Below are 12,095 nucleotides of genomic sequence, written 5' to 3'. Positions count from 1 at the left end.
ACAAAGTTATACAGATCTGTAAATTATTTTAATTTAAAAACCTTTACCCTTCCAGTACTTATCAGCTGCTGTATGCTTCAGAGGAAGTTGTGTAGTTCTTTCAGTCTGACCACAGTGCTCTCTGCTGCCACTTCTGTCCATGTCAGGAACTGTCCAGAGCAGGAGAGGTTTGCTATGGGGATTTGTTCCTACTCTAGACAGTTCCTGACCGGACAGAAGTGTCAGCAGAGATAAGTACTGGAAGGGTTAAATATACACTGCAGGGAGCTTAGTGGAGCTGATCGGGATCATCGCGGGGAAATCGCGATGTCCCGATCAGCTGAGAGGATGGTGGGAGGGCCCTTAACTGCCTCCTCGCTGTCCGATCGGTTCTCCAAGGCTCCAGTCCACCATGTCAGGCTGGAGTAATGGAGTACTGATAACACTGATCAATGCTATGCTGCAGTATTGTTCAGTGTATGTAATCAAGGATTGTATGTAATAGTCCCCTATGATTTAACCCCTTCCCTAATAGAAGTTTGAATCACCCCCTTTTCCCATATAACAAAAAATAAACATATGTGGTATTGACACATGTGTAAATGTCCAAACTATAAAAATTTTACGTTTCTAAAACCGCACGGTCAAGATACCAAAGTCCAAAATTTCGTATATTTGGTCACTTTTTATACATTTTTTTAGGGTATACAAAGTGAACAAAAAGTCCCATTAAAAAAATGGTACAGATAAAAATTTACACACCCTGTATACGGAAAAATAATAGTTATAGGGGTCAGATGAGGACAAATTTAAACATGCAAATTTATATACAAAAAATTCTAATTTTTTTAAATGAAGTAAAACAAAATCAAACCTATATAAGTTGGGTGTCCTTATACCGTATGGACCTACAGAATAAAGGTAAGGGGTCATTGTTACCGAAAAGTGCTGCGTAGAAACGGAAGCCCCCAAATGTTACAAAATAGTGTTTATTTATTATTTGCCTTCGCCGTAGATTTTGTGGTGAAATGATTGACGTCATTATAACGTAAAATTAGTAGCGCAAAAACCAACAACAACCTCATATGGGTCTGTAGGTAGAAAACTGAAAGCGTTCGGATTTTTAGAAGGTGAGGAGGAAGAAACAAAAGTGAAAAAACCCTTAAAAAGTCCTTAAGGGGTTAAAGCATTTTTTAAAATTAAAGCATAAGGAAAACTCTACAAGATGATACTGACCTGATGGATAAGTATAACGTCAGTTGTGACATCACGTTATATGGTAGGTGATGAAAAAATCACAAATTTGCAAAATTGTACTTTATTTCAATTGAATTTTATCCCAAATTTGTTTTCTATTTCACAGTAAAATTGGTCCCACAAAAAACAAACTCTCATGTGACTCTAGATGGAAAAATGTAAATAAGGTTAATACTCAAACATATAATCTGTGTTATTCTCTGCAGATTCTTGTAGCAGGAGATCAGAGGAGAATCTTATATCTTCAGATTATAAAGCAGATGATGATATCACACAAGATACATATGAAGAACATTCCATTATCCCAGATACACCCTCAGCCCTTCACAGCCAAGATCTGTCATCTCATCCTTATATACAGGTCCTGTCTTCTCACTCATCACAGAAAGGTCACAGAAGGGGTGTTGGACATCAACGAGCTCATACAGGAAAGAAACCATATTCATGCTCAGAATGTGGGAAATGTTTAATTAAGAAGTCAAGTCTTGTTGAACATCAGAAAATTCACACAGGAGAGAAACCATTTTTATGTCCAAAATGTGGTAAATGTTTTATTCAGAAATCAGCTCTTGTTCAACATCAAAGAACTCACACAAGGGGAGAAGCCATTTTCATGTTCAGAATGTGGGAAATGTTTTACTAAGAAATCAAATATTGTTAAACATCAAAGAACTCACACAGGGGAGAAGCCATTTTCATGCTCAGAATGTGGGAAATGTTTTACTTGCAAATCAAATCTTCTTAAACATCAGAGAATTCACACAGGAGAGAAGCCATTTTCATGCTCAGAATGTGGAAAATGTTTTACTGAAAAATCACGTCTTGTTCAACATCAAAGAACTCACACAGGGGAGAAGCCATTTTCATGTTCAGAATGTGGAAAATGTTTTACTGAAAAATCACATCTTGTTCAAGATCAAAGAACTCACACAGGGGAGAAGCCATTTTCATGTTCAGAATGTGGGAAATGTTTTACTGAAAAATCATGTCTTTTTAAACATCAAAGAACTCACACAGGGGAGAAGCCAATTCAGAGCAATAAATGATGCAGATAACACATCTATATATTCACCATGTACATAGGATATCTGACATTTATACATATATCATATACTGCATCTCCAAACTTGTTCCCAATTGATAATAAAAGTTTTCTTTTAGAACGTAGTCACCGATCCAGCGATGTCATCACTATAGTTTACATGGTAGGAGAAGAGTGTGATATATGGTTGTGATATTCATTGCTCCTCATGGAGAAGACCCAACAGGCATAATCCATGGGGAGCTGCTACTGGAGACCCAAACACCTCACAGAGAAGGGACTTATTCCAGTGATGAAGAATTCCAGGACGGTCCGGGCTTCACCTGCTGAGACCCTTTTAGAAAGGTTGTGTTATCCCGATCCTAGCTGATCATGTGGCGTCCGATCACTGGACACCTCACTCTGTGCTCGGCTGTTTCTGCAGCTCCCATAGTGAATGTACCTCCTCCCTACCTGGGGACACTGGGGTCCCTGTTATTGAGATACAGGGGTACATGACACAACCCCCTCACCACCCCGTGATGTACTTTTTTTTTTTAAATCAGATATTTTTATTAATAGTTTAACCATTTTTAAACATACAACAATATTTCCCCAACAATAAACCCCCCACCCACCATACATACAAACAATCTGTCACTTCCCTCTACAGGAGCAGGAATATACACAAGCAGTAAACTATAGGTTTCAATATACTCAAATTCCACTAGGGAGACTCCCCCAATCCCAGCGCACACGACTCCAGCATGCAGCACCCCCAGGCAATCCAACACAGCCACCAGAAGAGGAGAAAAAGAAAAGGGCAGACAAGGAAGAGAGTGACATACAGAGAGTCCCCAGACCATAAGCCAATCCTAAGATATACACAGGCCGAGGGGTCACAAGCAATTACGAACCAGTCCTCAGGGGGTCAAAATGGTGTACCCAGGGTCCCCAAATATTATTAAATTTCCATTCAACGTTACGTTTAATATATATCCCTTTCTCCAAGCGTACTATCTGCCATATTCTGTTAATAAGATCAGCTACACCCGGAGGAGCCGGTCTAATCCAATACTGCGCAATGAGTTTCCTGGCTTGGTACAGCACACGTAAGATCCCCACCTCTCTCATGGAAGGTTCCCTATCACATCCAATAAGACCAAGTAAGCATACCTTAGGTTCTCTAAGCAGAGTAACCCCATAAACATCCCTGACAAGGCGTAACACATCAGCCCAATAAGCATCTAAAACGGGGCACTCCCACATCATGTGAAGCAAGTGAGCCTCCAACTCCCCACACCTAGGGCAGGCAGAGTCGGACCGTACACCAACCTTATATAAGAACAGAGGGGTCTTATACACCCTATGTAGAAAGAACAGCTATGACAGCCTGTTAGCCTCCGACAGAGACAACGACGGGGTAAGCGACAAGACTATACACCATTCCTCATCACTCAGCCCACCAAGGTCTCTCTCCCACTTATGTCGGACCGTCAAAGGGAACTGTTCATGGTAAAAACTCAATAGCTCACCGTACAGCCAAGAAATAACTCCAGCAGATTCCCGTCTCACAATAACCGATTCTAGGACCCTGTTAGTTTTCACCTCCATCAGCCGCAGACGATTTTGAGTTTCGTACACGTGACAGAGTTGCAGGTACCGATAAAACGAGGAGCGCGGTAAAGCAAACTCCTCCTGCAAGTCCGTGATGTACTTTTATGTCCTGGGCGGGATTACTTTCCCGACTGTCTTGGCAGTGTAACCCTATGTATGCCACAGTCAGTACTGATTGTGGCATCTATAGGGTTAAACTGTCTTGCTCCCCCAGTCATGGCCTCCAGGTCTACCAGGCGCTGTTGCCTATGAGGCCCGACCTCGGTAACACTGACAATTATTATACCGCGCTGTAGTACAGATGTATGGTGGTGTAGTATAACAGCGATTAGACGAAAGCAGCTTCAGGTCCTAAATAAAAACGTATGGTCCCTGTCCCAATAAAGCCATATATTATTACAAAAAAAACTCCAAAACATACATAGCAGGTATTCTCTGTACTAACTTGTACTTTAACCCCTTCCCGCAGAATGTCATATATAAACGCCGGGTTGTGCAGTGCGTTCGCGCATCCCGGCGTTTATAAATGACATTCAGTTAACCCGGCGATGCGCAGCATCGCACGGGTTAACTGGCAGAAGTCTTGCTGTTTCCAGCAGGGGACAACTTCTGCTTCACCCCCAGGACCATCCATTGATGGTCCTGGTCAGCGATCACTGTGATTGGTCCCTGTGGACCAATCACAGTGATCTGGGGTGAAAGTTCAGATCCCCCGCACTGCCCGCCCCTGGAAGTCGGGCAGAACGGGGGACGAAGGCTGCAGGGGCTCGCGGGGACCTGCGGCATAGGTGGGGGAACACGTGGGGACCGGCGGACTTACCCAACCCAGCGGCGGGACCGAGGAGCAGCGCGGGACCGGCCACGTGGACGAGCAGCGACGGGTAAGTATGTAGTCCTCAGAGGCAGCAGTGAAGATCTTCACTGCTGCTTCTAGGAGTCTGAAAACTACAACTCCCAGCATGCCTAGACAGCCTTTGGCTGTCTGGGCATGCTGGGAGTTGTAGTTTTGCAACATCTGGAGGGCCTCAGTTTGGAGACCATTGTATAATGGTCTCCAATCTGTGCTCTTCCAGCTGTTGCAAAACTACAACTCCCAGCATGCACTGACTGTCCAGGCATGCTGGGAGTTTTAGTTAAGCAACATCTGGCCCTTCAGATGTTGCCGAACTACAACTCCCAGCATGCCCTTCAGCTGTCTGGGCATGCTGGGAGTTGTAGTTTTGCAACAGCTGGAGACACACTGGTTGGGAAACATTGTTTCTAACTCAGTGTTTCCTAACCTGTGTGCCTCCAGCTGTTGCAAAACTATGACTCCCAGCATGCACTAACAGACCATGCATGCTGGGAGTTGTAGTTTTGCAACATCTGGAGGGCCCCAGTTTGGAGACCATTGTATAATGGTCTCCAATCTGTGCTCTTCCAGCTGTTGCAAAACTACAACTCCCAGTATGCACTGACTGTCCAGGCATGCTGGGAGTTTTAGTTCAGCAACATCTGGCCCTTCAGATGTTGCCGTACTACAATTCCCAGCATGCCCTTCAGCTGTCTGGGCATGCTGGGAGTTGTAGTTTTGCAACAACTGGAGACACACTGGTTGGGAAACATTGTCTGTTTCTAACTCAGTGTTTCCTAACCTGTGTGCCTCCAGCTGTTGCAAAACTATGACTCCCAGCATGCACTAACAGACCATGCATGCTGGGAGTTGTGGTTTTGCAACAGCTGGTGCACCCCCCCCCCTGTGAATGTACAGGGTACATTCACATGGGCGAGGCTTTTACAGTGGGTTTCTCGCATCTTGAGATGCAGCAAATTTTGCGCTGGGAAACTCGCTGTAATCCCCCGCCCATGTGACTGTACCCTAAAAACACTACACTAACACAAAATAAAATAAAAAGTTAAAAACACTACATATACACATACCCCTACACAGCCCCCCTCCCCCAATAAGAACGTCCGGTACACCACTGTTTCCAAAGCAGAGCCTCCAGCTGTTGAAAAACAACAACTCCCAGTATTGTCGGACAGCCGTTGACTGTCCAGGCATGCTGGGAGTTTTGCAACAGCTGGAGGCACCCTGTTTGGGAATCACTGGCGTAGAATACCCCTATGTCCACCCCTATGCAAATCCCTAATTTAGGCCTCAAATGCACATGGCGCTCTCACTTTGGAGCCCTGTCGTATTTCAGGGCAACAGTTTAGGGCGACATATGGGGTATCGCCGTACTCGGGAGAAATTGCGTTACAAGGTTTGGGGGGCTTTTTCTTCTTTAACCCTTCATGAAAAGGAAATGTTGGGGTCTACACCAGAATGTTAGTGTAAAAATTTTTTATTTTTTACACTAACATGCTGATGTTGCCCTATACTTTACATTTTCACAAGAGGTAAAAGGGAAAAAAGCCCCACAAAATTTGTAACGTAATTTCTCCCGACTACAGAGATACCCCATATGTGAGCGCAAAGTGCTCTGGGGGCGCACAACAAGGCCCAGAAGGGAGAGCGCACCATGTACATTTGAGGTGATTTGCACAGGGGTGGCTGATTGTTACAGCGGTTTTGACAAACGCAAAAAAAACAAAACCCCACATGTGACCCCATTTCGGAAACGACACCCCTCACGGAATGTAATGAGGGGTGCAGTGAGAATTTACCCCCCACAGGTGTCTGACGGATCTTTGGAACAGTGGTCCATGAAAATGAAAACTTGTACAGCCCACTGTTCCAAAGATCTGTCAGACACCAGTGGGGGGCAAATGCTCACAGTACCCCTTGTTACGTTCCTCAAGGGGTCTAGTTTCCAAAATGGTATGCCATGTGTGTTTTTTTTTGCTGTTCTGGCACCTTAGGGGCTTCCTAAATGCGACATGCCCCCGAGCAAAATTTGCTCTCAAAAAGCCAAATATGACTCCTTCTCTTCTGAGCATTGTAGTTCGCCCATAGTGCACTTCAGGTCAACTTATGGGGTACCTCCATACTCAGAAGAGATGGGGTTACAAATTTTGGGGAGTATTTTCTGCTATTAACCCTTGCAAAAAGGTGAAATTAGGGGGGAAACATACATTTTAGTGGAATTTTTTTTTTTTTTTTTACATATGCAAAAGTCATGAAACACCTGTGGGGTAATAAGGCTCACTTTATTCCTTATTACATTCCTCAAGGGGTCTAGTTTCCAAAATGATATGCCATGTGGGTATTTTTTGCTGTTCTGGCACCATAGGGGCTTCCTAAATGCGACATGCCCCCCGAGCAAAATTTGCTCTCAAAAAGCCAAATATGACTCCTTCTCTTCTGAGCATTGTAGTTCACCCATAGTGCACTTCAGGTCAACTTATGGGGTACCTCCATACTCAGAAGAGAAGGGGTTACAAATATTAGGGGGTATTTCCTGCTATTAACCCTTGGAAAAATGTGAAATTTGGGGGGAAACACACATTTTAGTGAAAAAAAAATAATTATTTTTTACATATGCAAAAGTCGTGAAACACCTGTGGGGTATTAAGGCTCACTTTATTCCTTGTTACGTACCTCAAGGGGTCTAGTTTCCAAAATGGTATGCCATGTGAGGGTTTTTTGCTGTTCTGGCACCATAAGGGCTTCCTAAATGCAACATGCCCCCAAAAACCATTTCAGAAAAACGTTCTCTCCAAAATCCCCTTATCGCTCTTTCCCTTCTGAGCCCTCTACTGCGCCCGCCGAACACTTTACATAGACATATGAGGTATGTGCTTACTCAAGAGAAATTGGGCTACAAATATAAGTATACATTTTCTACTTTTACCCCTTGTAAAAATTTAAAAATTGGGTCTACAAGAACATGCGAGTGTAAAAAATGAAGATTGTGAATTTTCTCCTTCACTTTGCTTCTATTCCTGTGAAACACCTAAAGGGTTAAAATGATGACTGAATGTCATTTTGAATACTTTGGGGGGTGCAGTTTTTATAATGGGGTCTTTTGTGGGGTATTTCTAATAAGAAGACCCTTCAAATCCACTTCAAACCTGAACTGGTCCCTGAAAAATAGTGAGTTTGAAAATTTTGTGAAAAATTGGAAAATTGCTGCTGAACTTTGAAGCCCTATGGTGTCTTCCAAAAGTAAAAACTCGTCACTTTTATGATGCAGACATAAAGTAGACATATTGTATATGTGAATAAAAATTTTTTTTATTTGTAATATCCATTTTCCTTACAAGCAGAGAGCTTCAAAGTTAGAAAAATGCAAAATTTTCAAATTTTTCATCAAATTTTAGGATTTTTCACAAGGAAAGGATGCAAGTTACCACAAAAATTTACCACCATGTTAAAGTAGAATATGTCTCGGAATCAGAATGATAACTAAAAGCATTCCAGAGTTATTAATGTTTAAAGTGACAGTGGTCAGATGTGCAAAAAACGCTCTGGTCCTTAAGGCCAAAATGGGCTTGGTCCTGAAGGGGTTAAAGGGGTACTCCGGTGGAAAAACTATTTATTTTTTTCTTTTTAAATCAACTGGAGCCAGAAAGTTAAACATATTTGTAAATTAGACTCCAAATAAATCCTCCTGAGGACTAGAACCGTCCACCAGGGTAGTAGAAAACAGTGTCCCAACTAACAGCATATACTCCAAAAAATAGGGAAACACTCCAAAATTATAATGAAAATATAAACCAACTTTATTAAAGTACACACAATATAAAATGTATTAAAATGACACTCACAGGAAATAGATCACGGAATACAAGCAAAAAGGTAGGCCAGTAAAAAAAATGACAAAAAAAGTATCACACCCGGAATCTGCGGAATCTGTAGGCGCTATATAAATAAATAATTATTAAATTATTACTATTATTCTACCATAGTAAATTATTACAATCCTAACAATAGGAGTAAATAGGCAGAGAGGGAGATAGACGCCGTAAATAATACACAAATACATGATGAGCCTTACCAAATACACATGCAATACCCCTACATATGTTTTGCTCCGTTGAGCTTCCTCAGGGGGCGTGGCTACCAACGGGTATAGTGACACTATTTATATGCATATGCAGCCAATAACAATAATCCATGTATGCATCGCTCTATCTGTCCTCCAATAAACACAATCCTACCTTACTCCGCTTGCCGCCTGTAACACGTAATATATCCTGTTCCGGCCGTAATACCGGAAGTCTTACACCCGGCCGGATCACGTGCTCAAAATGGATCACATGACCGGCCGGTGAAACAGCTCTCGCGAGAACTGTGTATCGAAGATGGTGCACATCTGGCAGTATAATGCAGTGAATAGAAGCGGGCTGAGTAACCGTAGCAACGCTGAGACGCTTGCGCATGTGCAGGTAAGAATATAGTAGTAACGCACCGCTAACTAGAGTCAAAAACAATAAGGGAGATCAAAATAAAAAAGAAAAGAAAGAAAAAGCAAATCAGAAAAGCCACCAGTGTTATATGTGTACAAAAAAGTGATAAATGTGAAAACAAGTGTATGTAACAATAAAGTGTTATACCTACCACCATCCGGAAAATCAAGTAAGTGAAAAGAACAAAGTGAATGAAGCACCCGACATCCCAAGTATGATCTGAAAAAGAAAGTACATGAATGAATATAAATATAACATAATAAATCTAGTATAATTCTAATATATAAGGTGCAACAGTGCCACCTACTGGTACATAATCATAAAGTGCAAAAAGTAGTGTATTATGTAGTTATATATAAAAAAAATTATAGTGTCTATCAATAAATGATATAAAATATATAAATATATATATAATATAAAGTGCTAATCAGTATAAAAATAATGACTATATAATGTGCGACCAATAAAAGTCATAATAAAATAAATATGATAATGAAATAAATATAAAAAATAATGTGTATGTAAGGAAAATAGTGTAATAAAGTGCTAGAGTGTATATATGAAATATTGTGAAAAATATTTAAAAAATTATATAATAATATAATGTGTATGTGAACTAAGTATATATAATCCATAATGATAAATAGTGGCATAAAATTATAAGTGTATAAGACAAAAATAATAATAATAATGAAAATAATATTATTAATAATGAATTTAATGATGAAAGTTATAATTAGTAAGGATAATAGAATAACTAAATAATAATATATTTTTGACTCATAAAATTTATCAGTGAAATAATTGTAAATAAGGAGGGTACCCTCAAAGATTGTAATAAATATTATAAATAAGAAATGTATCCCAATAATAATAAGTAAAAAACCACAATGTATATTGGATAAGGCTCATCATATAAGAAAAAAACTGATACGAGAAAGAGGAAAATCCGGATGGAGGCATCATCCCAAAGCAGCAAGCTGAAAAAATAACAAATATGACATAAGGAGGAGATAAGAGGAACAAATATGACTACACATATAAACATAAAAACCATAATAATAAAAAATAAATAATAAAGGGGGAATTATGACTTACCGATAATTCGGTTTTCTTGAATCATCACATCAGCACCACAATGAGATTGCTCCCCATTGACCCTAAAGGAACAGGAAGCACAAAGAGGTTAAAAGGCCCCTCCCCGGACAACCCCTCAGGGTTTACAAATGACTAAGAAGCATACATATAAATAACTAAACATACGTACACTACTTAGGGAGGGATTAAAGGGTGCTGATGTGATGATTCAAGAAAACCGAATTATCGGTAAGTCATAATTCCCCCTTTTCATATCATCATCACATCAGCACCACAATGAGACATACCAGATAAATGATGTCTAGGGAGGGACTACAGCTTGCAGCACTTTCCGTCCAAAGGCCAAATCCTGAGACGAGGCTACATCCAATTTGTAGTGTTTAAAGAAGGTGCGAGGTGTCAACCAAGTCGCTGCTCTGCAGATCTGCTCCAATGAAGCAGAAGATTTTTCAGCCCAGGAGACCGCCATTGCTCTGGTTGAGTGAGCTTTTAGCTGTTCAGGAACTTGTTCTCCAGATCTTCTGTAAGCCTCAGCAATAGATGACTTCACCCATCTGGCAATAGAGCTTTTAGAGGCTTTCTTCCCTTTATTAGGGCCCTGGAACTGAATAAAGAGATTTTGATCTTTCCTCCAATCCTTGGTCTGTTGTAGGTAGAAAAGGATGGTTCTCCTGACATCCAAGGAATGGAATATCTCTTCTTTTTTATTTTTTGGGGAATTACAAAAGGTTGGTAAGATAATATCTTGAGACCTGTGAAAGTTTGTTACCACTTTCGGTAAAAAAGCTGGATTTAATTTCAGTATAATTCTGTCTTCAAGCACGGTAAGGTAGGGTTCTTCAATTGATAATGCTTGAATCTCACTCACTCTTCTTGCAGTTGTGATGGCTGTCAGGATGACCGCTTTCCAGGTTAGGAATTTTATAGAGGAGTCTGAAAGTGGTTCAAAAGGTTCCTTGGTGAGACTAGAAAGCACTAAATTGAGATCCCAAGGCGGAGACAGGTTAGATATTTTCGGCTTCAGTCTTGACACCGCACCAAAAAATCTTCTGACCCACTTATGCTCCGCGATACTTGTATAAAAAAAGCAACCTAAGGCTGCTGCCTGTACTTTCATAGTACTGATGGATAATCCTTTGTCAAATCCTTCTTGAAGAAAGTTTAAGATTTGTGGTATATCAGGGTTCAAAGGATTTGGAGGGGAGGAACCACACCAGGAGACAAATTTTTTCCATTGTTTCCAATAAATAGCCGAAGTAGAAGGTTTTTTGTTTTTTAATAGATTATCTATTACTCTGTGGGACAGGCCCCTCTGAATCAACACTGACCGCTCAAAAGCCAGGCTGTCAACTGCCGGTTTGTTAGATCCTTGAATAGTAGAGGACCCTGCTGCAGGAGATCTTCTCTTACTGGTAGAGGGTAAGGGTGATCTATGGAGAGATGTTGAAGTAGAGTGTACCAACCTCTTTTGGGCCACCTATGAATATCACTTTGGTCTTCTCTATCCGTATCTTCTGTAGAGACCAGCTGATCAGAGGGAAAGGAGGGAACGCATAGGCTATGTTGAAGTGCATCTACTTTCTCCGGGAGATCGCCTGGAAACAGGGAAAATAATTTGTTTACCTTCCCATTTTTCCTTGTGGCGAATAGATCCACTTCTGGAATGCCCCACTTCAGGACAAGATCTTGAAAAACTTGTGGATTGAGCTCCCATTCCCCTGGATTGATCTGATATCGGCTTAAATAATCTGCTTGGATGTTTTCGCTTCCCTTGAGATGCACAGCAGAA

The 12,095-nt window shown here is 41.0% G+C and overlaps 1 protein-coding gene across 1 annotated transcript in view; it reads left to right on the top strand.

Moving 5' to 3' along the window:
* LOC130338369 (oocyte zinc finger protein XlCOF22-like) overlaps positions 1 to 12,095 on the top strand; it is a 55,769-nt gene that overhangs the window by 4,731 nt on the left and 38,943 nt on the right. Inside the window, 2 exon segments of the mRNA XM_056553991.1 lie at positions 1,443 to 1,825; positions 1,827 to 2,258. Coding sequence (XP_056409966.1) covers positions 1,443 to 1,825; positions 1,827 to 2,258 — 815 coding nt within the window.

This window comes from Hyla sarda, unplaced genomic scaffold (genome assembly GCF_029499605.1).
Source record: "Hyla sarda isolate aHylSar1 unplaced genomic scaffold, aHylSar1.hap1 scaffold_518, whole genome shotgun sequence".
NCBI classification, from domain to species: Eukaryota; Metazoa; Chordata; class Amphibia; order Anura; family Hylidae; genus Hyla; species Hyla sarda.
The sequence above is the reverse complement of the archived record's forward strand: the minus strand, read 5'-3'. Positions and strand labels throughout refer to the sequence as shown.